General features: G+C 41.8%; 1 protein-coding gene across 5 annotated transcripts; it reads right to left on the bottom strand.

Annotated features, from left to right (window-relative positions):
• On the bottom strand, positions 1-27,643 carry LOC147437586 (uncharacterized). Of its 5 annotated transcripts, XM_086487106.1 has the most exons (4): positions 27,505-27,639; positions 24,051-24,150; positions 22,931-23,964; positions 22,186-22,841 (listed from the first exon to the last, which is right to left on the bottom strand). In XM_086487106.1, exon 4 carries the CDS (start codon positions 22,719-22,721, stop codon positions 22,374-22,376), a length of 348 nt encoding a protein of 115 aa, XP_086343232.1. In that variant the 5' UTR covers positions 22,722-22,841; positions 22,931-23,964; positions 24,051-24,150; positions 27,505-27,639; the 3' UTR covers positions 22,186-22,373. The 5 variants fall into 4 exon arrangements, 4 of the variants coding, with proteins under 4 accessions (XP_086343232.1, XP_086343233.1, XP_086343230.1 ...); XM_086487104.1 differs by lacking the exon at positions 22,186-22,841 and having other exon boundaries at positions 22,933-23,964; XR_015184892.1 differs by lacking the exons at positions 22,186-22,841; positions 22,931-23,964; positions 24,051-24,150 and adding an exon at positions 1-311 and having other exon boundaries at positions 27,505-27,643.

Here is a 27,643-nt window from a genome sequence, read left to right as displayed (position 1 = left end):
AAATTTCTCATTAACTTTGATAAACATACATTTGTGAACAACTTCCAAGGAGTAGTGCGGCCATAGTTCTTACATCCATTCCATGATATGGCATGGTATGGGGTGACCTATCATATAAAAATATCTTTGGTAGAAGCGTCCTCATGTTAGGAAAGGGTGTGTTGCTGCTGATGAAAAGATGTTTCATTGTCCTACTAGGGATCTCTCCATGTTAGCATAATGATTTTTGGTGTAGTGGGAGCCACATTGCCGTTGAGAAGACCTTTGTGCCACCGTAAAAGCTTCATGTTATGTCACTTCCTTGAGCCATTCTTGCAAACAACACCACTCAACTAACATAGTAAGAGGTCAATTTATAACAAAAACATGTATGAATTCAACATTTGCAAGCTGTATAATAAATACACTTGTTAAGTATAAGTTGTACAAATTTGCAAGTATTTCCATCCAACTGGGAATAAACAATCCTAAAATATACGTTATGATGACATTACCCATCTCTAATAATCATGGATTTGAAGCACCTACCTGCAAGATGTAATAAAGAAGACTGTTTTAGAGGAAAAGTGGTAACACTTGGCCTCTCTAACCTGTAGCCTTTCACTATTCGTGCACAAAAGCAACCTTTGTGCCAAGCACTACAAACAAGTAGAGGCAACACCTTATACTTCAAAGTTTATGATAAGAATAACACAACCAAAAGAAAGAAGTATATTGTTACCTTGCACAAAGGGGTGTTTTATTCAAATATGTGATGGTATTGGCAAGATATTGAAGAACCATCAACATTCATCTCACCGACGTACGACGTTCTTGGGATGACCTCTACTCATCCTCAAGTGTGGCCTTCGATGCAAACGCCATGGACAAGAAAACATGTATGCATACGATTTCTGATATCTGTGAGCACCATGGCAGCTGTTGCGTGAGGAAGAAAAAGTTGAAAAGAGAGAGGGGGGAGGGAGAGGGAGGAACATGGGAGGAGAGAAGGGACAGTGGGGGAGAGGGAGAGAGAGGGGAGGAGAAGGAGAGAAGGGGACAGGGAGGGAGAGGGAGGAACATGGGATGAGAGAAGGGGGCAGTGGGGGAGACATAGGGGAGGAGGAGGAGAGAAGGGAGCAAGGAGCAGGGAGGGAGAGGAGAGGGAGAAAGGAGGGAGGAGGAAGAGAGAACAAAGGTTTGGTTTTTTGGGCGGGGAGGGGGAGTTTAAATTGGACTTTTAGTGCTTGTAAGTTTTAAAAAAGGTCAAAAAATGATTTTTTTGATATGTATATATGTTGAGGGGAAGTTTTAAGTAAAAAAGAAGAAAAAATAATTTTTTCGAAAAAAAGTCAAATTTTGGCTCTTAATGACTTACGTTTTTGCTGATGTGGCCATACCTCTTTACTCCCTTCACTTTCAAAAAGCTATAGAGAGAAGGTGACCTCTTATGTCCACATCCAACATGTGTTTAAAAAAAAGGCTAGAAAAGCCTACTCAAAACTAGCTTCTTGAATGTCCTTGTCCCCTTAACCCTACACAACATTAGACTTAATCCCTAAAAATTAGGATTCCTTACAAAGCCCATGCAAGGTCCATACTTCTCCTAATGGGAGGTGACAATCTATAGGCCTCCAACAACCAAAAAAGAAGAGTACATAGGCATTGAGAAAGTGATTAATAACGACCACCTTGCCAACCAACGAATTTTGAAAACCTATCCATCTATTGTTTTTAGCTTGGAATTTGATACAAACGTAGTCCCATCTAGCTTTGAGTGAAATACCAGAGCCCATTGGAACTCCGAGGAGTCTGAAGATCTCTGCCTTGAGGATTTTTCATCCTACCTGTCATGCCAAGGGTAGGACTATAGGAGGGTACGGCCCTGGCCAAGGGCCAATGGATACACATGCGATACAGGGGCTATATATAGCTAGGAGGCAGAGGGCCAAGGGCCTATATATAGGTATGGCTGGGTGGTTATTGGCATGTCTATCTCCCTATGCTCTTTCACTGGTATCAAAGCTCAGGGGAGAGGGGAGTGATGGAGGAGAAGCAACAGAGATGGTTTTTGCATGGCGAGGCATGGCTTTGCATGCCTTCACGGATTCTCTCTCTCTCTCTCTCTCTCTCTCTCTCTCTCTCTCTCTCTCTCTCTCTCTCTCTCTCTCTCTCTCTCTCTCTCTCTCTCTCTCTCTCTCTCGCTCTCTCTCTCTCTCTCTCTCTCTCTATCGACTTCAACATGAGGCATGGCCTCTCAAGGGCACTCTCTCTCGCTCTCCGGTCGTGGACAAGCCAACAGGGCATGGACGTGGGAAAGACTGCTCCACAGGCCGGGAAGGCGGGAAGAGAAGCCGACAGGGCATGGCCGTGGGAAGGACTGCTTCATAGGCGGGGAAGGCGGGTAGGGAAGACCCGATGTGTGCAAGGCCGCTTGAAGCGAAGAAGGAGGGGAGGTTGACCCGCACAGAATTCGGTCATCTTTCCCTTGTTGGGATCGCAGGGCCATGCCGATGACAATTAGTCACTGCATCACGACCTGGCGAGCAACAAAACCACCTCCCTCTCACGGTTTACAAGCGGCAACAGTCTGCTACGCCATAGCCAGTTATTGGGGCTTTAATTTTACATGCGGACGCCCAACATGGCTTGGCCATTATGAAATCGTTTAAGGGTGCATGCCCATTGTAGTAAGTTAATCAATGTTGCGAACGTCCAGTGATGGCAGCTCCCTCAGTCCCCGAGAAATCTAGGTTGCTGGACAAATTGCAGACCTTCAGTGATATCCAAACGTTAACGAGAATTGCGAAAGCCGTACCCGACTTCGTAAAACACATGGATTCATGAACACAAAGGTTAGACCAATTTCCAAGGAAAATTTGACAAAAATCATGGTATTGAGTAGCTCCAAGGGAGATATAATCCAAGGGATGTAATCGAGGTTTGACTTGACCAAGGTTTCAACCAGAGCACAAGCATTGAGACTAATCAACAGGTTTGAGGTTTCATGCTTTTGAGGTTTTCTCGCTTTATGTATAATTTTACATTGCATCAGCCCTTCCAGAAATTTGCACAAGTTAATTCTTGATTCAAGAATTATTCTTGTCCAATCAAGGTGGCGATGGCAACGAATGTTGATGCACCGCAGGTTGCTTCTTTGCCGATTCTTGACACAATTTTTGACATGCATGGCATGTGCATTGTCCGTTGAAGCACGGGTTCTTTCTCTCTTTCAATCTTCCAAAAGAGACACGGCTCCATACGCTTACTAGGTGATACATTTTGATTACCGAATATGTCTTAGATTTATCAGAAACATTTCAGGAGCAAGGCTCCCTATAGCGACACTCCAATAAACCGATTTGTGCCTTACGTCGGTTGTTAATTTTTTATCTCTCCTCGTTGTGCTATCTCGAGGCGGAGGAAAGCAAGATTTCTGGGAGCACGGCTCCATGCATTGGATGCATACTCATTTCCAAGCCATTGCATCTTTCTAGGGAGAAGGCAATATAGGTACATAAAACATCGTGGAAAAAACATTGACATCCACAGCTAGGAGCTGAATGCAATGTTGACCACCATATGAATGTTCACAAAGCCAACTAGTCAAGCAAAGGTTGCTTTGAACAAGCAATATTGGACAATCACTGACATTTGATAGTTCAGTTGTAGATGATATCTTTCTCACTATCGAGCAATGTTATGATTCTCAATCAATAGAAAAATTTGGCAAGGCCATTTCCCTATGCCATTTTGACACGGTCAATCTTTTTCTGCTTGGACATATGTATGTCACCCAGAGCATTTGTCATCTATGAGCACTCAGGTTGCATTCTTGTCTCATCCATTTGATGAACTTATGTGAAGCAAGGCTTCTATTTATGCATCTTGCATTGCGACTCCCCACATTTGACCTATGCTATGAGCATACAAACTTGAGACGGACTTGACAATATGCTTGCAGGTTATTTCATTACGTGACAGACGGGCGTATATGATACAAGGGACGTATTTGTATATACGACAACTCCCACTCGTGCAGCAGATATGGCTATGCACCATTTTTACGTGAATATTCTTCCACGGAATATTGGGCCAACTGGTTACAGCAACGACCAGGTTAGCCAATTTTACAATCTTCTTATTTTTCCATGTTTACATCTTTGATTGGAAACTATTGCTTTTGTGCAAAGCAATGTGCTTTGACAATTTTATATGAAGCAAGGCTTCTTCCTTGTGCCAAGGTATACCCAATGACTTGACATCAAGGGCATTGGCACTCAAGTTCAGGAAACTGAAAAAATAGGGAGTCTCATCTCACAGAATCCCTACTAGTTTAAACTATGCAAGGCACTTATGGTTTTCGCTCTCACGTTTGAGGCCATCACTTTTGCCAAGGGCTTAAGTATATGTATGCATGGCATGCTAGCTAGGTGGATTCAATTCTACCGCCTCCTGAAACACACTTCCGCTACGACACCAGACACTCTGTCAAGGACACTAAGAAGCACCTAAATCAAGGACTTAATTCAAAGGCAAAGTGCTATCATTAGGTCACACTAGTGTCGTCACAACCACATACATGGTAAGTGGGTCAGTCTATGACTTGTTTGTGTTTTCCTGTTACCTCTCTCGATGAGAGATAGCAGACAACTATGTCACGCTAATAAGATAAGCTCCACGCTACGCATAAGATGCACACGAGCATGGGCACAACATATACAAAGTCATCACTTAAGGAAAGTTCCTCATCCCAGCATTCTCTCTCTCTCTCTTTCTTATTTCTCTCAAAGAATAAAGAAAACTTTTTAAGAATCTTTTGATACATGTTTTGCTCGCGAATCAGCATGAGCCAAGGTGCTAAAAATCTGAGCTAGAAATTATGCAAGCCGCCCTCTACATTAGTCTTCATCGTTTCGTCGATTGAACACTAATTGCGATAAGGGCTATGAGCCACACATGTTGGCTAAGAGTCATGGTCAGATCTAGGGTACGACCCAACTGTTGGCATTCCTTGGGTGATTGTTCTTAAGATTGAACAGATCTACCCAAGGGAGTACACAACAACCTTAATGGACAACCAAGAGTCTTGTCATTACGGATGTTTAGGGTGTCATTTTTGCACGACATGTTTTCAGTGCGACACTCGAGTTGAAATTTTGATAACCATAAACTCAACTCAATTGATCTCTACAACGAATTTTAGATGCAACAAAACCTTGCGACAGCATGGCTATCCAGAAGAGCTACGCTTTCCACTTGTGTGGATCTCCTGCTCTATCTATAGCACTACGAGTGGCTATGGATGCATTGTTTTGGGGTAAGACCCCACGCGTGCTTACTAAATCACCCTATAGGCATTGAGGATCACAATTTGATCTATTCCCATTATATTTTCAAGGAAAGAATTCCGCAATTTACCGCACGATGGCGAAAAAAATCAACTTTTCAAGTTGATTCTCATCATTCTATACATGGTTAACTATGTTGGTTACCGTTACCTGCTAGTTGAGCAGTTTCTACAAAGGGTCTTTGTAACATTCAATGGCCTAATAACTTATGTGTAGCAGAAATTAGCATGAACATAGTGGGCATTTCATTAGAATAGATTCCTAATGAGAATTACAAGAGTGCTTGGGTGGAGAGAGCAACAAAAAGCATAACACCTAGTTAGATAGCATCGACAATACTTTCAAAAGAGAGAGAAATTAAGCTATTGACAATAGTTGAGGACTGGATTTGCATGGAGCCGGTCCTCCCTCCAAAAGGCTTTGTATTATGGTTTCTCCCATCAAGAGAGACATTGTACAATACAATTCTTTGTGTTCCTTCAGGACTAGCTAGTGCAATGAAGATGAAAGCTTCATGCACTAAGCAAAACACTTAACAAACACAACTTTAACTATCCTCGTTCTGAGACCCAAGACCTCACACACCTTCAAAGATGGTGAGAGCTAGCAGGGTATGAGAGTAGATTGAGAGGAAGAAGGAGTATCATACGAGAAAGATGTACATCTCCTCACATAATCACTCATATTACAATAGCTTAGCTTAGTAATTAGCTTGGTAGAGGAGATGAGCATGCATTGAAGCTTGGCTCTTGGTTGGATTTGCATCCACATGCCAAGAGAGTGTCGATGTAGGCTTCTATCTCACAAGCTTGGAGTAGGTGATGAGCTCTCCATTAAAGCTTGGGAAGAGATAGTCTTCTTTGCTTCACACATAACCTGTGTGTGAGTGTGTGTGTGTGTGTGTGTGTGTGATAATGCCTTGCAAAAATCAGCCCCCTCTCTCTCTTGGGCGAGCCCCCTTGCTATTTTCTCTTCCTGCAGCTTCATTGGCCCTCCCCAAGTCAATTACAATTAAGCAGCATAAGTGATAGCCTTCTGACATGTTTCCCCCTTTCCCCTTTTGTGAGAGCTTTAGGTAATTAAATAATTAAACTAAACTCTCATTGGACCCCTTTGCCTCTTGGCCAATAGGAATCAGGCAAGCCATGGGGCTCCTGAATGCTCATTGGGCCCCTTGGGAGACTGCCCAATAGTCTTCTAGGAGACTTAATTCTTATTGGTTTCTTTTATTAAATGTTTTTAAATTAATTAAACTAGATTTACTCTAGCTTAATTCTCATTGGTCCACTTCAAGGGTCATCCAATAGAAATTGGGCACACCTTGTGGGCATCTGGCCTAGGGAGCTGACATGTGTCCCTCATTCCCTTTGTGTAAAGGGAGCCTGTGTGTGTGTGTGTGGCTTTCTCTCTCATCCCCTACCTTTAGGGCTCGCCCCCTCCCATGTAGGGATGTGCAAAGACTTTTAGGTCACACACAAAGCATCCAATTGTCCCTAGGGTTGACCTTTGGACACAACCTTTGAATTTTGGAACCGTAGCATTTTGGAAGTCTTAATGGGCTGAACCTTAGGGTGTTTTTAGCCCATTGTTGCACATGGCTCTTTTGCATATGGCCCCCCCTTTGGATCCCTATTTTCAATCCTTTGGATCCCTACTGTGGCCGGTCTGCTAGCTTAACCAATATTCTAGCTTTTTCTCCCCTGGCACTTTCCCACATTAAATGATCAGTTTAATATGAGAAAATCATTTAGGAGAATTAGATATTGATTATTATGACATTACCTCTCTCTTGAAATCATAGTCGTCCTCGACTATGGTGTAGAGAAGATAAAGCATATTCATGAGTCCTTTTCTTAGTGGGTAGAGGATCCCTATGTTACCCTACGACATCATTCCATAATGGATGACTAGTCCATTTGGCGCTTGAGAGCCTGAGGCTACCGCAAGCATGTCTGCACATCAGTCCTATCAGTCTTCCGTAGTAGAGTGACAAGCTCTACTTGGTGTTTGGGAGACGTCGTCTCCACAAACGTGATCTAAGCATGCATACTACTTCATTTTTGTGCACAAATAAAGAAAAAGAGAGTCTTATAAGACAAAAACTTTGTTCATTTTTAACATTTTGTACATTTGCCTACTCTTGGGAAGCATTGTAAGCATTGACAAGGTTTAGGTTATCCTTTAATTGTATGCCTTGCATCCATCTAGCATCTTCAAAAGGATAATTCTTAAACTTAATAAGATATCGTCGGATAGTCTTACCGCCTCTTAATACCTTGTCTTCATGTCGGAGAATGGACTCGGGCTGCAGCACCTCCTCTTGGTCCTCGATCTCCAGTGGGTCTTCAATAGTTGGTTCTTGAGGTGGCTCTCCTTTGTAAGGCTTTAATAGGCTCACATGAAAAGCATTGTGTATGAGCCAATGATTGGGCAACTTGAGTTGATAGGCCATCTCGTTGATTGGCCTAAGAATCTGGAAGGGACCATAGTACCTTTTTGCTAATTTAGCATAGTACTTTTGGTGGCCCGTAGGATTCTTGCCCGTCGTGTGCCTTAATCGAGCCTTGGGAAACTTTAACAAGACCCAATCGTTTTCTTTAAAGGCTTGGGCTCTTCTGTGCTTGTTAGCAGCAACCTTTTGCCTTTGCTGTGAGATAGAGATAGCATCCTTAATCTTTTGAAAAGATTCTTGTAGGTCTCGGCTATACTCATCTGCAGAGAAGATCTTCCCATGTACCTTAAGTAGCAAGGGACTTTTTGATCTTCCCTCAATTACCTCGAAAGGTGCTTTTCCCGTGGAAGTATGTACAGTGTTATTGTAAGCATACTCCACTAAGGGTAAGTACTTCTCCCATTGGGATCTTTGATCTACTTCCGTTACATAGGCTTTAAGTAGATCGAGAATAGTTAGGTTAGCTATTTCACTTTGGCCATCCGTTTGTGGATGATAGGCCGAAGAGAAGTTTAGCCTTGTCCCTAAATTCTCAAAGAGACCCTTCCAGAAATTACTGGTCATTCTAGGATCTCTATCCGACACTATGGACAATGGCAAGCCATGGTACTTGAAGATTTGTGAAATGAAGAGGGTTGCCATTTGATGGGCTTTGATAGTCTTTTTGACAGGTATAAAATGAGCTTGTTTACTAAACCTGTCTACAATCATCCATATTCCCGTATTCCCATGGATAGACTTAGGCAATCCAAAGATAAAATCCATGGATATGCTCTCCCATGGTGAATTAGGGATTGGCAAGGGTTGAAGCCATCCAAGTTGCTTCCCTCTATCAAATTTTGTCTTTTGGCATACCACACATTTGGAAACATACTCTTGTATGTTCACTTTCATGGTAGGCCAATAGAAATATTTTTCAATTCCCTTTAAGGTAGACTAAATGCCTCTATGCCCCGCATAAGGTGGAGCATGAGATTCATACATTACTTTCTCACGTAGTAAGTTAGTAACTCATAGTCTATTGCCATAGAGAAGATGACCATCTTGTAAAGTGAATGGTTCTTCTTTCTTCCCTAATGCCAGGGCTGAAATCACATCTCTAAAGTCGGGATCAATAGCGTACTCATCTATCATTGAAGATAGATCATTGTGAGTGGCTATGGAAACCGCATTCACTCTCGCCCGTCTTGAGAGTGCATCGGCTACTTGATTGTGCTTGCCAGCAATGTGAGCAATATGAAAATGAAATTGTGAAAGGAAATTTGCCCACCTCATTTTTTTGTCGGAGAGCTTGGTCTGCGTCATGAAGTACTTAAGACTTTGGTGATCCGTTCGCAGAATGAAAGGAGTCCCCAATAAATAGTGCTTCCATGAGTCTAAGGCATGTAGAACTGCAAGGAGTTCCTTTTCCTATATGCCTAGACCTTTCTCAACAGGATCGAGCCTTCGACTCGCATAGCCTATGGCGTGCCCTTCCTTGAGCAAAACAGCTCCAAGGCAATCACCACAAGAATCACATTGGACCTCAAATGGTTTTGAGAGATCCGGTAGTGTAAGCACAGGTTGAGAGATAAGCTTTTCGAAAGCATTGTTCTCCTTAGCAGACCATGTATACCTAACGCTTTTCTTTGTTAGGTCATGTAATAGTCCCGCAATTTGTGAGAACTTTTCTATGAAGCGTCTATAGTATGCACACATACCTATAAAGCTTCTTAGTTCATGAAGATTCCTTGGTTTAGGCCATCCTTTTATTACCTCTAACTTGGATGGATCCATTTGGATGCCATCTTGAGAGATAATGTGACCTAAATACTGAATCTCTTGCAAGAAAAAATTGACTTTTCTTTCGATTAACATAAAGTTTATTCTCTCTCAAAACTTGAAATATTACCTGGAGATGTTGCTTGTGTTCCTCCAATGAATTAGAGTAGATGATAATATCATCAAAGAACACTCCAGTGAAGGTTCGATGAGGCCTGAACAGCTTCTCCATCAAGCGATTGAATGTGGCTGGTGCATTGGTCAAGCCAAAAGGCATGACAATGTATTCGTAAAGACCAAATGTGGTGCGAAATGCGGTCTTTACAATGTCTTGATCAACTATCCTTATTTGATGATAGCCACTTTTTAGGTCAATCCTACTGAAGTAGGTCGATCCTTGTAGCTTATCAAATAGGTCTTCTACCCGTGGAACGGGAAACCTATTTTTGATAGTGATCCTATTTAGTGCTCTATAGTGGACACACATACGATATGTGCCGTCTTTCTTTTGCACTAATAGCACAGGTGAGCAAAATGGAGATGAGCTAGGCCTAACCATGCCCTTCTCAACTAAGTCATGCACTTGCCGCATAATCTCCTCTTGTTGACCTTGAGAAACTCTATAAGGAGGTTTGTTAGGTGGTGAACTTCCTGGAAGAAGTTCAATTGCATGGTCATCATTACCTTGTTTAGGAGGTAGCTCACAAGGGATGTCGTCAATAAAAACATCTTGAAACCCCTTGAGAAAATTAGATAACTCTAATTCCTTTTGGTTGCTTTTATTTTCTTTTGCTAAAGCATTAGGTTCATTTTGAGAGTCTTTAACAAAAATCATGTACACGGAAATAGAGCTCTTTATTGACTTGTTGAAAGCTGGTGTATGTACAATGGGGATGGTGTTACCCATTTCCTTAGCATCTATATACATGTCTTTTTCCCTGAACTTAAAGGAGATTCTCCTTTCAGGAAATTTAACATCAGCAGCCAGGCGGTCAAACCATGTTGCCCCTAGGATTACATCCTCATGCTTGAGAGGAGAGATAAAGAAGTCCTCTTTGTCCACATAGCCTTGGACATGAAGCCTCAATTTCCCAATTAAGGGAGTGACTTAAGCTTCTTGCCCCTTGAAGGCACTGTCTGCGGGTAGGACATCTCCCATCTCGTAGGACTGTATTCCTAGCTTGGTGGCCAACTCTATAGATATAAAATTGTGAGTAGAACCAGGGTCAAAGAGAATAAAAGAATCATGTTCTCTTACCTTTCCCCAAGCATGGCATAGAGGAGATCCTTTGTGAGTTGTTTGGTGAGTCTCCTCCTCTTGGATTTCAACCAAGGAAGCTCTAGGAGGATCTTGGCGGTTGTTCTTTTGGGGACAAGCGCGGTACACATGCCCTTGTTCGCCGCACTTGAAACACCGGTTATCCTTGCGATAACGCTCAAGCTCTTCAGAAGAGAATTTGTTCCTAACTTTGTAAACTCCCTTCTCTTTAGCTTTGTTGGAGTTGCCCTTAGGAGACTTTTGGACATTGTCCTTCCCCTTAGGCTCATTGGAACCCTTGTTTTCCGGGGGCTTATTATTTCTTTTAGGCCCCATTTGGAAATTGATTCGAGAGGCCACCATAGTGTGGTGTATTACCGCCGATATGGTACGTGGCCTTTGGGAGTTGACATACTCCGCCATTTCTTCGGTTAAGCCCGCACAAAACTGTTGCTTTTGCTCTCCAAAATCCAACTTTTTGAAGACAGTGGCTTTGAGTTGTAAGTCCCAAAACTTGTCTACATATTTGTGGATGGATTCATTGGGAGAGAGCTTTAAGCTTCGCCATTCGGTGAGTACTTTGTCTTTGGCATCGGTGGCCAAAAACTGCTTCATAATGGAAGCTCTTAAAGCCTTCCATGTTCGTGGAGCTTCACCGTTGGCTCGTAGGCTGGACCACCATTGTCTGGCGGACTTTTGAAAGTGCATAGCTACATGGCGTAGCTTAGAGGACTCCGTGAAGCCCTCATCTCCAAACGCCGCATCGAATTGTTGGATAAAGGCCAAGACTTTGTCCGTAGCACCAAAGGTACCATCATAGGTAAGGAAAGAGATGCTCTTCCCTCCCTCTTTGAATTTCTTCAACTTGGACGACCTCTTCCATGCGGCATAGAATTTCCTATGGCCTCTTCTTTTTGATGGTTCAAAGGTTGCACCATCACTTCTTCAGAAGGTGAAGAATTTGAAGAAGGTGGAGAAGATGGTGACCTCTTTCTCGCCTTTTTCTTGTCTTGATCTTTGTCATCTTCACCATAGCTTTCATAAGAGGAAGAGGATGAAGAAGATGGAGAAGAGGGAGTCCTCTTTCTCGCCTTTTTCTTCTCTTGCTTTTTATCATCCCTCTTTGAATTATGGCGTGGAGAAGAGTGTGATGGTCTTCTCCGCTTTGGTGGTGATGGAGAGCATTTAGCCCGCCGTCTTCGTGGAGCCATCTCCGCCGAGGTGGCGGGAGACTCGCTTCTTTCTCGTTCCTTTGGTGGAGGCTCTTGAGTTCTCCTTTGGGAAGGAGATGCATCATCAAGAAGTAAATTCTTGAGCCCTTCATAAGGATTCTCTTCTTCTTCCCGAATCGGAGAGAGACCTCTTTTGGTAGTCTCACAAGGAGGCTTCCTAGGTGTTCTCTCGTCATGGTGATTAGCTTGAAGAATCCCGTGAGCACAGAGCTGCCGTTGCACTTCACTTTGGAGAGATGGATTGCCCATGGCTTGTTGAAGCCTAGAAACAAGATAGTTAACAAGCATTGAAGCATCATTAGTAGCTTGCTCATGAGCAAAATAAAAGTTATCAACATTAATTTCACTCTCTTTACTATTGTCAGCCATTCTAACAACTTTTAGGTGTAAACTATTTAGGTGTACTTTGGCACTTCAAGCCCTAGTTGCTACTCCTCTTTACCCCTTTAGAAAAAGCACTCAAGCTACTGTACCCGCGGCTCAAATACCATTAATTGCAAGGAATAGAAGAGAGGGTCCTTCAACACCAAAACAGCAACGGCTCCTGTCAAGCTTCTAATAGCTCAATAGTGGTTAAGCCGTAGGCAAGCCCTGTAGGACTCCACCATTAAGACCATAGCTCTCGACGGTGATGCCTCGTTAACTACACAAAGGCAGGCGCACTGCAAGGCTGAAAAATCCCTATTCTACTTACTCACAGGCAATTAATAATACCAACCATTTGTAGCTAGCTTGAGGACCTCCCTTCTTGAGCAAGAAAAGAGAAACCTTGTGCTCCGATACCAATGTAACATTCAATGGCCTAATAACTTATGTGTAGCGGAAATTAGCATGTACATAGTGGGCATTTCATTAGAATAGATTCCTAATGAGAATTACAAGAGTGCTTGGGTGGAGAGAGCAACAAAAAGCATAACACCTAGTTAGATAGCATCGACAATACTTTCAAAACAGAGAGAAATTAAGCTATTGACAACAGTTGAGGACCGGATTTGCATGGAGCCGGTCCCTCCTCCAAAAGGCTTTGTATTATGGTTTCTCCCATCAAGAGAGACATTGTACAATACAATTCTTTGTGTTCCTTCAGGACTAGCTAGTGCAATGAAGATGAAAGCTTCATGCACTAAGCAAAACACTTAACAAACACAACTTTAACTATCCCCGTTCTCAGACCCAAGACCTCACACACCTTCGAAGATGGTGAGAGCTAGCAGGGTATGAGAGTAGATTGAGAGGAAGAAGGAGTATCTTACAAGAAAGTTGTACATCTCCTCATATAATCACTCATATTACAATAGCTTAGCTTAGTAATTAGCTTGGTAGAGGAGATGAGCATGCATTGAAGCTTGGCTCTTGGTTGGATTTGCATCCACATGCCAAGAGAGTGTCGATGTAGGCTTCTATCTCACAAGCTTGGAGTAGGTGATGAGCTCTCCATTAAAGCTTGGGAAGAGATAGTATTCTTTGCTTCACACATAACCTGTGTGTGAGTGTGTGTGTGTGTGTGTGTGATAATGCCTTGCAAAAATCATCCCCCTCTCTCTCTCTTGGGCGAGCCCCCTTGCTATTTGCTCTTCCTGCAGCCTCATTGGCCCTCCCCAAGTCAAGCCAATTACAATTAAGCAGCATAAGTGATAGCCTTCTGACATGTGTCCCCCTTTCCCCTTTTGTGAGAGCTTTAGGTAATTAAATAATTAAACTAAACTCTCATTGGACCCCTTTGCCTCTTGGCCAATAGGAATCAGGCAAGCCATGGGGCTCCTGAATGCTCATTGGACCCCTTGGGAGACTGCCCAATAGTCTTCTAGGAGACTTAATTCTTATTGGTTTCTTTTATTAAATGTTTTTAAATTAATTAAACTAGATTTACTTTAGCTTAATTCTCATTGGTCCACTTCAAGGGTCATCCAATAGAAATTGGGCACACCTTGTGGGCATCTGGCCTAGGGAGCTGACATGTGTCCCTCATTCCCTTTGTGTAAAGGGAGCCTGTGTGTGTGTGTGGCTTTCTCTCTCATCCCCTACCTTTAGGGCTCGCCCCCTCCCATGTAGGGATGTGCAAAGACTTTTAGGGCACACACAAAGCATCCAATTTTCCCTAGGGTTGACCTTTGGACACAACCTTTGAATTTTGGAACCTTAGCATTTTGGAAGTCTTAATGGGCTGAACCTTAGGGTCTTTTTAGCCCATTGTTGCACATGGCTCTTTTGCAGATGGCCCCCCCTTTGCATCCCTATTTTCCCTCCTTTGGATCCCTACTGTGGCCGGTCTGCTAGCTTAACCAATATTCTAGCTTTTTTTCCCCTGGCACTTCCCCACATTAAATGATCAGTTTAATATGAGAAAATCGTTTAGGAGAATTAGATATTGATTATTATGATAGTCTTACCAAGGGGTTTGACTATGTAGATTCTACCCAACGGGTTTGGATTGCTAAGGCAATACCCAGGGTTTTCAGTGCAATGTTGCTGGGTTTTTTTTTCACAGGTGGGAGATGTGCTCCTATGTATTTGAATACGGGAAACTGAACTCTCAGTTCAATACCCAGGGCCATGCCAAGGGCATGTTGGAACAAGTATTTTGGGCCGTAGTGTCCAATGTTTTTATGTTGTTATGAATCCATTTGTCGGATTTGATTTGGCACATGTTGTCACATGGGATACAACATGTTCTAGGGACTCAAGGAGTTCGGTTTAGCCAATGTGGAGCAATGAATGAGGGTCCCTCTCACTCTTGTCACAGAGTGTTTAGAGTTACCTCCACACACACGTACATCTTGTACTTGTAGGATGTTCTTTTTTCAGACATCCTTATTTGAAACATATTCCACATGTGGAGAATATGAGTCACTAGGATAGACACAGGCGGCGCTATTTCAATTATGTATCGCAACGATGTCCCTAGGTGTTGGTCCCATATGTTTTCTAGACCATTTTCAGCACGACGTATCAGGAGCAATTTCAGTGGACAAAAATTGTCGGATACTCAGAATGACTTCTTAAGGTACAAGTGCTGCTAAACAACATTACAGATGGTTGTTTTACATATAAAACGGCTATGAATGAAAAAAATTCATTGTTTGTACTTAGAAGTGATCACTGTTTCACCTTCTATTATGGTTCAGACATTTCAGAAAGACTTGCAAATGATTGCAACTGAAAGTATTTAGTTTCTTTTCAGAACTATTTACATTCCTCTTCAATGTGTGCTAGGCGTATCACATTTGCCATAAGTATTGTGGATGATAATGGACATACAGATTCGAATCTGTTTTTTGCTAAATGCATGCACACTAGGTGTTATGGGCCCTAGCGTTTAGCAAAGGCTGATTTGGAACGGCATGCGTATTCATCAAGTTGTTGCTTATGAAGCATTTTGCACTCTATGTGCAGTATCTCTATGAGATTACTTTTGGGTCCACTAATCACCAATTGAGGTCATGGCTCAGTTTGGGTGTTTGTGGATTTTTCAAGTTAACCACGATGGTTATTCCAGACACTCTTGATTCCTTAACCAGGCTATACGATATTGTGATTCCCATTTACCAGTCATCTGGGAAGACTGTCTGTCAACCATGGGGGAAACACACCTCAATACTATCAGTTATCCAAGGGGATAGGCAGATTACAACGTGTAATCTTGGGCTAAAGGATATGCAAAGTGCGTACATTAGCACCAAGCACTCCAATTAATAAAGCATTTATTGCTCTACTTGGAGTTTACTTACTATCTGTTAATGCATGTTTGCGACTAGGTTTAGTCTCTTCATGTATAAGTCAAGTTCTCAACCTTGAACACTAGTTATGGTGGGGTTGTTTACTGATGAAATTTGAGAACAAGTCAAGGACTTCCACTTGGCTGATGAGTTATGTCAGCAAGTTACCTTCATGGAAAGTGAAACGCGGTACTCTTTCAAGTACATCTTTGTTGTGATAACTCATTTAAGCATGCTCATGTGCATTCGAAATGGAGTATACACACTAGATGGTTCCAAAAGGACAACAATGTGCAAAATTACGATGTTACTCTTGATTTCGTTGAACCTCCTACTGTACCGTGTTTTGATCAAACAAACAACTGGATCCATGACGGATACCACTTTGGAAAACATTAGTGTTCTTATGAAGATCCTACCACTTTTGTTTTCGCGGACGAAAACGCTTCTCCAAGGGGGGAGTAATGCCATGCCAAGGGTAGGACTATAGGAGGGCAAGGCCCTGGCCAAGGGCCGATGGATACACATGCGGTACAGGGGCTATATATAGCTAGGAGCCAGAGGTCAAGGGCCTATATATAGGTATGGCTGGGTGGTTATTGGCATGTCTATCTCCCTATGCTCTTTCACTACCTTATTCAACCACTCGGGGAGGGAGGGAGTTGAAAAGACCATTTTTTTTTTGTGATTGACCACCAAACCTGAAGCTAAACAAAAGATCCTCATAACTTCCTAGAATTTTGCCAGAGGTTGCATCATTAGCTAGCAACGCATTAGTATCGTCTGCGAATTTCTCAAGAAAGATTGGTGTTAAGCAAGGGTAAGTCTCTTGGGGTCTGCGTTGATGAATTATAACACATGGTTCATAAGTATATTCGTGAAGATGTTCTTATTGAAAATTTTGTGAGTAGGTCTGTACCCATGTCTCATGAAGGGGAATCAAGCACACACCACACTTTGTGGAAAGAAATGAAAGAAAAGAGAGGGAGGCACACGCAAACAGAAGCGAGTTGGAGATGGCGCGGGTGGTGGGCGATAGACCAAGGGGTTATGGAGATGCCATTTGTCGTGTGAAGCTGAAACGAGCAAGGGGCCATGGAGACGACATGTGTCACACCAAGGTGAAATGGCCATGAGTTTGTCGCGCAATCAACAAAGAGCCCGTTGTGGTGATTTGGCTCAAGGCATAAGTGGAGTTTTTTTGTGTCGTCTTCAACTTGAGCCGCGTTGCCTTACGACGGAGCTGAACTCGCGTTTCCTGGCAAAATAGATACAAGAGTATTTTGGGAATTTCCACAAATTAGAGGAGTATTTTGGTGATTTTTCCTTTTTTTTTAAATGCATAGCTATTGTTCAAGATTTTCTAATCTTTATTGCTCACAAAAAAAGCGATTATGTCCAAAAATAATGAAGCAATTCATCTCCAAAGCCTGCATAACCAGCTGAAATTGTAGTTTTAGCATCTTGTCTGATAGACAATCATTCTTCTTATGAATTGCTACAAAAAAAAAAGGGGGAATTTTGGAAAATTTGAAGGGCATTTTGGGAATTTATGACAAAATACTAGGAGTATTTTGGGAATTTCCACAAATTAGAGGGATATTTGTTGGTGACTTTTAATGCGTAGGGAGCCAGCTGGCAATGCATGAACTGTGCAGTTGTTGCAGGGGGACCAGTGAAGCGACAGGGAGGTGCGCGTGATTGCACGGACAACGAAGTAATCATGGGGTCGCCTATCTCTCTCTTCGAAGTTCGATTGTCGCCGTTCGTGTGCCGGGAGACAGCACAGGGCAAGGGCTCCCATGGCATTGATGGTAGGCAGTGGAAGCCATGGCCTTCATGAAAGAGCTCCCTCTCTCTCTCTCTCTCTCTCTCTCTCTCTCTCTCTCTCTCTCTCTCTCTCTCTCTCTCTCTCTCTCTCTCTCTCTCTCTCTCTCGGCAACGCAGGATCTGGAGGAGGGGGATGGTATGGCAAGTGGAGGAATGAACCTGGCAGGAGTGGAGATATCCATGATGCACAAACGCTCTTGATTGTTGAAATCTATTGCTTGTATAGTGGCTTGAGCACTTAAGTCTAAGCCACACTTTTAAATTGCAAGTGGACAAGTACGGTGCGAGGTGGTCAGTTGTGCTATTGCAGAAGCAACTGAGACTTGTATCCACATCACGAGTGCACTAAGCTATGCCTGTGACTTGTAGGTGGGAAAAACAAGTGCCTCCATAAAAACCCAATGATATATAGTGGTGACAAAATCTCCCAAGGGGAAAGCTTCTAAGGTATTGCAAAAACTCTAGCTATTTCATGCCTTGTTATGGAAAAGTTTTATAATTTTGGTGGCCTTGAGTGTAGGCTATATGCCTTCCTTGCCTTTAGAAAGTAGGAACTTTGAACTCACAACGCACACCTAACCCCTGTATGGTGGAGGCATCCCAAACCTTAAGGTGGAGTCATCCTAGCAGGATAACATTGGCCAAATCACCTATGGACTTGGAAACAATCCCTAAGAGCTAGAACCTGTATTTGAGCATCCAAAGGGGGTTGAACCGACCGCCTTGCAATCCTAGGCTAAGACTCTTTCAACTAAGCTAGCACTCGTTGACTCCTTTCCCACCTTTTGCACTCGCGGATGTAAATATTAGTTTCGAGTTCTTTTCGTGAGTATCCAAAATTGTACTTTTTCTTGAAAAAATAAAGGTGAGTAGGAGGTACCCAATGATGAAAAGTCAATGGGGTCATTAAGTTTATAAGAGGGAAAGGGAAGGGTGATAGATTGAGAGGGAAGAGGGGAGTAGGCCACAATCTGCAGGAGCGAGGGCAAGCCTTCTTCCCAGGACATCTCACAGCTCTCTCGTTGTCTCTCTCCCTCTCCTTCTCCCTCTCCCTTTGTCGCGTAGTGCACCCAGTATGCCTGGCCGTTTTTATTGTAGAGCCATAATCTAGCTCGGGCAAAGGCGAGAAGGGGTATGTCTGCAGAGCCATAAGTTAGCGCAGGTAGAGGCTTCTCTTGTGGCGCAGGCGCAGGGGCCATGTGACAGGGAGCTTCTCTTGTGACGCAAGCGCAGAGGCCATGAGGCAGCACGAGGAGAGGGCGACAAGGGGCAATCGCCGAGAATAAATAGGGGAATCTTAAAAGAAATAGAAAGTCCTCCCAAAGATGTCCCTCTAATTTTTGGGAAGCAGGAGAATTAATAGGAATATGAGGGAGATGCTCTCATGTCTACCGAGTAAAAAAAGAGAAATGTGGCACGTGGAGGAGAGAGGATAAGGGAGGGGGTAGATTTTTGGCATGGGGGTCAATGAGAGAGAAATGCAGCCACATTTCTATCGTAGGGGCGAGGAGCACGAGCTGAATGCTGCAGAGACTCGCGCGAGGAGATTGAAGACATGGCGTTAGAAGCATGATGAAGGCGCAAGGGCGAGGAGCACGAGCTGAATGCAGCAGCGACTCGCGCGAGGAGGTTGAAGACATGGCGTTAGAAGCATGATGAAGGCTGGTACACGAGGGGAGGGTGGCGACGATGCAAGGAGACGCAGATATCTCTCTCTTTCTCCATTAGGAAAATTTTGGGGTCTTGTTTGGGCCCTGTAAGAGTTTCCACCTCAACAAATTTTTCGTGCAACTCTTTTAGCACAAAAGTATTTTGAAGTTATAGAGAAAATCTATCAATAAGGTAAAACAAAGATTTCGTGTTACAATGATCAAGATTTTGCTAAAAGTTTGTGCCTTGAAGGATCTTACAAGATCTAAATAGACGTTCTACTTTGAAATAAGAGAGGGAAAGTTCAAACTCATTTGAGCTAAAAAAAATTTGGCGGCAGCACCAATCTATTTCTATGAGAAACTTTTACAAAGATCAACCATTTTGCTAAACAATCCTTGATTATGGAGAATGCACAATCTAACAGCCAGTCTTCTTTACTCCTTAAGCGTAAATACCATCTTCATATAGACATAGACACAAATTATGAGCCCATTCAAAAAAGGAATAGATCTTTCACACTTACTAAGCTACAGATGGATCACTTGAGACATACTAACCATAAACAACTTGATCTTTGGTGTGATGGAACACTTTATCCTATGGATCCCCTTGCTATGTCTACTCCTCCGTTTAATAATCTTACATCTCTATTACATTTTGTTGGGGATGGGTCTCATGGTCTCTTGGGTTACTGCAATAACTTGGTGATGAAGAATACACAACAAGCAATGATAAATCTAGAGATATTGAAGCAGCAACAAGCATCTTTGTTCAATTTATCGATGCAAAACAGTAAGCTTTTGCAAGAACAAACACTTTTGAAGAACAAAATATTATCCTCCAAAGAAACCATTGCTGAGCTTGAAAAGGAGGTGAGAAGGACGAGGATAAAAACCACTCCACTTGGTCTTCGTCAAAGATGCAGAAGTGTTTCCAACATTGAAACCCTCAAAGTTGGAAGTGGAGGTCTTAAGCGCAAGATTCGAGCAATAAGGTATGCCTTTTTAATACATATTCTTGTTGTAACAAAGTATTGATTATTAGCTAATCAAAAATATGTTTTTGCAGAGGCATGTTTCATCCTGAAAAGGAAAATATTGATCCTCAAATGGCCAAATCTTCATATTCCTCTTTGATTGCACCTCATCTTGCAAAAGAGATTTTGGAGGCCTCAAAGTTCAAGAAGATAAAGCAGGATATAATCAGTGATTTTCTACAAAGCACAACCATTGATACTTTAGATGTTCAAAGTGTCATAGATAATTGTGACATCAGTCAAAAAGGATATTCATGCATCTTTAAATCAGTAAAGAGCCAGCTCAAAGATAAAAAGGTCTCATCTTCTCTCTTACCTATACCAGCTCATGTATATCAAGCACAACAAGGTCTCAACACTGAAGTTTCACAATACTTGGGTGATTCATATTTCATCAACCAAGAATTTAGAAATACGGGACGAGTGGTACACTTTAATGAATCGTCTAGTATTTTTTTCAATTTGGAAAATCTTCAGAAGAAAATGGTCAAATTTTATAATGTGACAAGCGAGGAGGTACAAGGAAAACTAATCTTTGTGCTTAAGCTAGATGAATGTGAGATATTGAAGCAAAAAAAGGCAGAACGTGTCACCATAACTCTGATGAATAGAGCACTTCAAGGAGTAGCAGAAAAATCTTGTGAACAACAATGATAGCTTCAATGTACAATCAGAGAATGATATATGGTGGCTAGGAGCTTTTGAGGTATACGAACTTTTAAGCTTTCTCTAGTTAATGTATCAAGTAATGTTAGTAACAAAAAGTCATTTATGCAGGTTGAAAAAGAAGATCATGACATTTTGTACTGGACATTTCACCAAACAGATATTCCTGATGTCATTTGTAGACAAAAAAATGGAGAACTTCTTCATGTTGAAGATATTGGAAGCTTCCAAGTAGAGTGGCATCTTGCTGGTGATCTCAAGACACTCAAGTGCATGTATAACATTGCAAAAGGTGCTAGCTCTAAATCACCTTGTCTATATTGTATGAACGAAGCTCACTCTTTGAGCTTGAAGCAGCACAATCGAAAACCGTCTAGAGCTAATGAGGATCCTAACTTCCGCGCCATTCTTGATATTCCACTTTCACATGTCCATATATGTATATTGCATGCATTGTGCAGGATTGTTGAGAAGCTTGTATATTTATACATTGAATTTGCATGGAAGTTGAAGCCAAAGACTGAGTCAAGAAAAGCAATTGAAAAGATAGAGCAAATACTATCAGAGATGGGGCTCCACGGAGGTAAAGTAAAGATAATTGCTTGTCAAAAGCGTTCAACATCATCACATGAAGGTCCGGTAAAACCTTCACTTGGAGGTGTGAAAGCTCGTAGGTTTTTGTCATTTCATGGTGAATTGGGCAAAATCAACGAGAGTCATAATTGCTCAACGGTAAAGTATGAGCAGTGGAAGAAGCTTCATAATGCTATTAAAGACCATGCTGATAATGGAAAGGCTAGAAATCGCAAAGCAAAAGTGTGGATGGCTCTAGATGAGGTTTTCTGCTTACTTGACAAGAAAGAATGGATAGACAACGACAACATGAAATTAAAGCTATCCCTTCAAGCTTTTGGTAAAAGTATGCAAGATGCATGGAGTACTCAAAGTATTACCCACTACATGGTAATTCATACTTTTCTTCTTACAACCTATTTGATTTGTATAAATATAATTTTTATGACATGCAGCATATTTTACACGATCATATGCCCTGGTTCACAAAGCAATATGGATGTCCTGCAATATGGTCCACTCAAGGAATGGAAAAATCCCATTATCAAGCTCGTGGAGCATACTTTCGACACACTCAACATGGCGGAGGAAAAAACAGAGCGAACAACTTAAAAGAAGTATTTTTTTGGTTCTATAGAAGGGTCTTGCTACGAATAAGGGAGAAGAAAATTTCTAAAAACAAAAAACAAGCTCTTGCAATCAAGATATCCAAACAAATTCAAAGACGGCACAGCTGGAAGGACTCTACTGCAGAAGCAACCTTACATCAGTGGAGATCGAAGAGAGTGAGGGATAAAAAAGTTTGGGTTCTACCTCAAGATCCAGAAAACATTCTATAAAAGTATATACTTAATAAAAATCTATTTTCAAATGATATCTTCAATGTCTTCAACATCTTCTTGATCTAAACTTGAAGTGCCCTCTTTGTATTCAACCTGCTTCAAATCATCGTGTCGAAGTAGAAATCGTTTCCTGGAAGGAGAAAGCTCTCTATAATGTTTAATTCCCTTTGCAAGAGCATATCCAGTATATGCTAAATAACTTCCTGCAAGTGATCCTTGCATTGCATGACCATATCCAAAAACATTGATAGCACACTCTTTCTCCAAAAGGCTTACTTTGGTAGCATTTGGATGAAGAACATAGCCACCAAGATACTTTGAAAATGTCTTGTATACAAACAGAGGTATATAACCATCAGAGGAGTACTTCATGTGAAAAATAACTAAATCAGGACAAGCAAGGTACTTAATGTAGTGCTTCAGAGCGGCATCTTTGGTAAGATCAACGACTCTAGATGACCATCTTAAGAACTCATCTTTTGGTGGTTGAATCTACAAACATATAAAATCTAATAATCATTAGAAACATTGAAAGCAAAAAAAAAAAAAAAAACTTTAGCTTAAACAAATAAAGTGCTTACCGTAATGTTCTCATCTGACACAAGTTAATTTTCCTTCCAAAGATTTATCGAACCAACATTTCGTATTTTGAGATTTGGCTCCTGAATGATTGGTACATCTTTATCTTGTTCATCTTCATTTTCACTATACGCTTCTGAAAGATGAGGATCTGTTATATTCTCTTGTGCCTTGAGAAACTCTTCTTCGGTAGGCTCTTTATACTGAAGAGCTTCATTGAAACAAATCTCCAATGCTTTATGAGGCTCAAAGCAAACATCCAACTTGCCTAAAAGAGGATCTTTTTCTACAAAATCTTTGTATTTAACTGGCTCTTCATCGGTTCCAACATTATAGTTCAAGTGTTGTGCCAAAATAGCATACAATTCATCCTCTCGTAAACCAAATGACCTTTGGATATCTGAAAGCATTATATATTCTCCATGGCCAAGAGGAAAGCATGGTAGAATAGGCAAGGGCAATGTTCCTTTAAAAGTAGGGTACAAAGACTTCTCCAATGCAATACTGTCTTCTCGAATCCTAGAAAGTTAAAGACTCTCAACTTCTTGCCACTCTTTTTCTACATCAAGAACTTCTTCATTGTCTTGTTCATCTTTGATCACTTCACTTGATTTAGAGTTACTGTCATCCCTCTCTGCTTCTTCATCATCACTATCTCTTAAGAACAAAAACACAATAAACCCCACACTTTTTTTAAATAGTCTACATTTGTGTTTGCACTTTGGACACTTTGGAAGATTTAGTTTGACATTTTCTGATAAGGCGGAATACTTTTTGTTAAGCCTAGAGGATTGTGATGGATTCTTTTGAACCAAATCTATAGCGTGAATATATTCTTCATCAAGGTATAGTACCATTCTTGAATCCACCAATTGATCAAACTCTTTGTGGTACTCCTGTAAAGCTTCTTTGTGAAAAATAAGAGTTTCTTCAAGTTCAAAAGGAGTATTAAACATTGTATAAAATGAATCATATGATTCCATGGCTCCACAATCATATAGAAATTCTTGCAATAGAATCTCGGGATTGTTTTTATCTGTAATAACAAATGTCTATATTAGAAGAGCAAGGTCATAATGCAATTATATAAAACCTCTCTTGAATTATCGATGTATAATATACCTATGTCATCTGTATTCGGAGTAGATGTTGCCAAATTGTCATAAATAGATGAGATACCATCAGTTTGAGAGTCACGTTTTCTTTTCAAATCAGCCATAACCTTTGGGCAAAGATTCTCTCTCTCTCTCTCTCTCTCTCTCTCTCTCTCTCTCTCTCTCTCTCTCCCTCCCACACACACACACACACACACACACAACTATATACATGCATGTATGTATTATGTAGATTAATATATGTGTGTATATGTGGGTATGTGTGTGCACTTGAAATGCGTAGTAGTCAATTCAAACTAAATGAATACTATAGGATGCGATTCAAGTACACTTAAACTATTGATGCTAGAGATGTACTTGAAATGCTTGAAAGTGACCTCCAACACAATTGAATTCATTCTTTGAGAATTTTAGGTGTATCCAATGAGTAAATTATGAGGATGTGTGTTGGTTTTCTTCCCCCATATCCTCTCTCATACACAATAAGTTGATATCACAATTACTATTTACAAAATAATAATTTTTATTGTATTTTTGGACCGACTACAATCGTGGTTAGACTTTGTTATTGGATTGAAAAAACCCTTTCTTAGAGTCTTGGATGCTAAGGTTTTGGCTATTTTTTAATAAAGAAAACCTAGGAACCCCTACTCGCATAATATACTAGATTCATACTAGTAGCTTGTCAGGTTTATTAACTCCATCTGCCAAGATTCCACACTGTCGTGCCGCTTTGCGGGCCTCATAGCAGACTTCAAAGCCCACTTATACCAAAGGTATATTAGTAGACAAAGCCACTAACAGTGTTAGAACCAAACCGGCTGAAATTATAAAATCTCGTTTAGATTTTGCGCTTGCCTTTTAAGAAAACTGGTAAATTTGCACAAGTTTTAGTGTAATTATCGGTAAAACCTTCAGATTGTGACCTAAAAACTGAGAGAATTTCAAGTTTCCCCTTATATTGGTCGGTTAGGAAAAAGAGAGGGAAATACGGGCCAACTCAACTCCTCCTGCCTCCCCGGTTCTAGAGGATCTTCCAAGATGCTCTTTATTTTATGAATAAAAACCAGTCGGTGCCCCCTACTGGTATCTTCGAAAGATTCTGGCTTTTTTTTATTTTTCTACAATTGTGGGCACATACTACCTCGCAGCTTCATTATTATATTCATTTCTTCAATGATTCCTATATTGAATCTCACTGCTCCCACCCTTTCATCCATAGCTTCCCCTTTAAAAATTGTAGGGACAGATTCGAACTTGTCCCCTATGGCAGCTCAAATACTAAGTCGTAACCTTGAGCTCCAATAGGTCATAGCACATCGACACACATCGTTGGATTTTAAAAAAACACGGCTGGGGTGCTCATCTCTCTTAGGTAGGTAGCCTGAGGTAGGGCTGGACACAAGGTGGTTGGGAAAAAAGGCTCGAGACGAGGGATTCTCTCAGCTATGAGCTGTAGTGAATGCATGCAAATGTCGATCCGTGTCACCAGGATCGTCTTTTATGTGGCATGGCTTCTTTGTATAGCAAGGCCAGGTGATGGTAGATTACTGATAAATTACGCTCTCAATAAGATGTTAGGTAGATACAAATTACAGGAAGCGAACAGCTCCGTTCTGGTAGCTATGGTGGAGGTGTTGGGGGGGTTTGAGATCACGAGCGATTCTTTAGGGGTGTTGAATTCTTGGGATGTAGACAACTCTACATCTATAGTAGACCCCTGCAGAGATAAGTGGAGTGGCTTAACATGTGATAAGTAGGGGGTCAAGCTGCTTGCAATCAACGTCGCTGGCAAGCAGTGCCTACGAGGAACTCTTCAACAGCTAGCAGGTTTGCCACTACCGTCTTGCAATCTCACCTTTTTTAGCATCATATATGCCATGATTCTCTCAGGCTCGCTTCCTACAATAGCACATCTTGAAGGGTTGTAGAACTGGGATGGTGGCATACAAGGATTTGGCGTGTCAAAGTTCGAAAACTTACCCAGAGGTGAAAAAACTATGCGCAAATGCCAGTCAGAGGCATCATGTCATTGCTGCTATGGGGGAGGAGATGGTTGGCATGCTGCAATGACGTATGCACTTTCTTGGCAGATTTCTATGGCGAGACATTGTTCTCGCTAGAAGTTGCACGACAATTCTAGACAGTTCTAGGCTGTGAAGATTAACCCTCCTCGGCAATGGAAAACCATTTTGACTAGGCGTAAATCTTTTTCTTTGCAAACCTTATTATTGGCAAGCCTCGTGATTTTATCACTTGTTTTGATAAACTAAGATTCGTTATTTTTGTTCTTACTGGCACATATTGGCAGCTTCGAAATGATATTGCACGCGAATCTCCACTGATGCCTTTCCTGGCTTTCTTTGGCGCACACGGAGCAGCAAAACCAAGGAATCACCGTGGTTTTGAACGCGAACGGACTCAACTCCCTTTCACTGCTCTAACCACCTGAGCACGCAGCTTTCACTGAGTCCTACATTACGCCTGCAATTAGAATAGAAAACATTCGACCCCCTCCCAGCCCCTTCTCCATCTCAAGCGTTGTTGAGGGTGACCTTGCCTCCCACGTGCGCGCGTCGGCGTCTGTTGCTCGAGGCATCCACCTGTAATTTTTTTTTTTTAATCTCATTTTCCTCCATCCACGTCGCCTGCTTCCACCCATTTCTTTTCAAGGCATCTCATGAGATTCTTACATCTTTTCTTTTTTTAAAATCGTAGTCATACTGGCTCTCCTTTGATTTTATTAGCGTGGAATCATTGTAGATCCGGTTTTGCTCCATAGCCCACCTCTATGCATGCCTACCCAAAAAACCCAACAGAAGTCTCGAACTCGCACGGACATCATATCCGTCCTAACAATACTGATCTAACCACCTTGTCCTTTAGTTTCGCTATCCGCAGTCAACTACAGGCAACAAGTCCTGTGTGTGTGTGCGTGTGTGTGTGTGTGTGGCAAGCAAAGAAGACGATGGTTGCGACCAAATTTTGCATGGCGTTGATCTTCAATCAGTTTGGCTATGATTCATTTTAAATGATTTCGTTATTCATCGACGTCCACAGATCTCCCCAGATTCGCATCCTTTTTTCATTTTGAAAATGTGTATTGTAGACTCCACCGTTGTTATATTCATTCAATCACGAGATACCTCATGATCCCATCGTTACATCCCTATGCTAAGATTGGAACTCACACATTAAATTTTTAAAAAACATGAGCCTCCTTTGCGCGATCTCGTCTTCTGAAAAAGAAGAGAGAATCTCCTGGACTAATGAGGGATTTTTCGAATTTGCATCAGCTGGTAACCCCTCTACTTTAATAATACTATCTCTCTCTATCACGCTCAGACTTCTCTCTCTCTCTCTCTCTCTCTCTCTCTCTCTCACACACACACACACACACACACACACACACACACACGCACAGACCTCTCTCTCTCTCTCTCTCTCTCTCTCTCTCTTACCTGCGTTGACGGGATGGCTGTTGCTGCTGCTGCCGCATGCTGACGGAGCCCTCTTCTGCCGCTGCCGCTACTTGCTCACGACGCCCTGCTGACGACACTGACGACGCCCTGCGACAACACGGCACGTCTGTTGCAACTG

Source organism: Adiantum capillus-veneris, chromosome 17 (assembly GCF_014529385.1).
Source record: "Adiantum capillus-veneris isolate H3 chromosome 17, ASM1452938v2, whole genome shotgun sequence".
Classification (NCBI taxonomy): domain Eukaryota; kingdom Viridiplantae; phylum Streptophyta; class Polypodiopsida; order Polypodiales; family Pteridaceae; genus Adiantum; species Adiantum capillus-veneris.
Note: the sequence above shows the minus strand (reverse complement) of the source record. Positions and strands in the feature narration are given on the sequence as shown.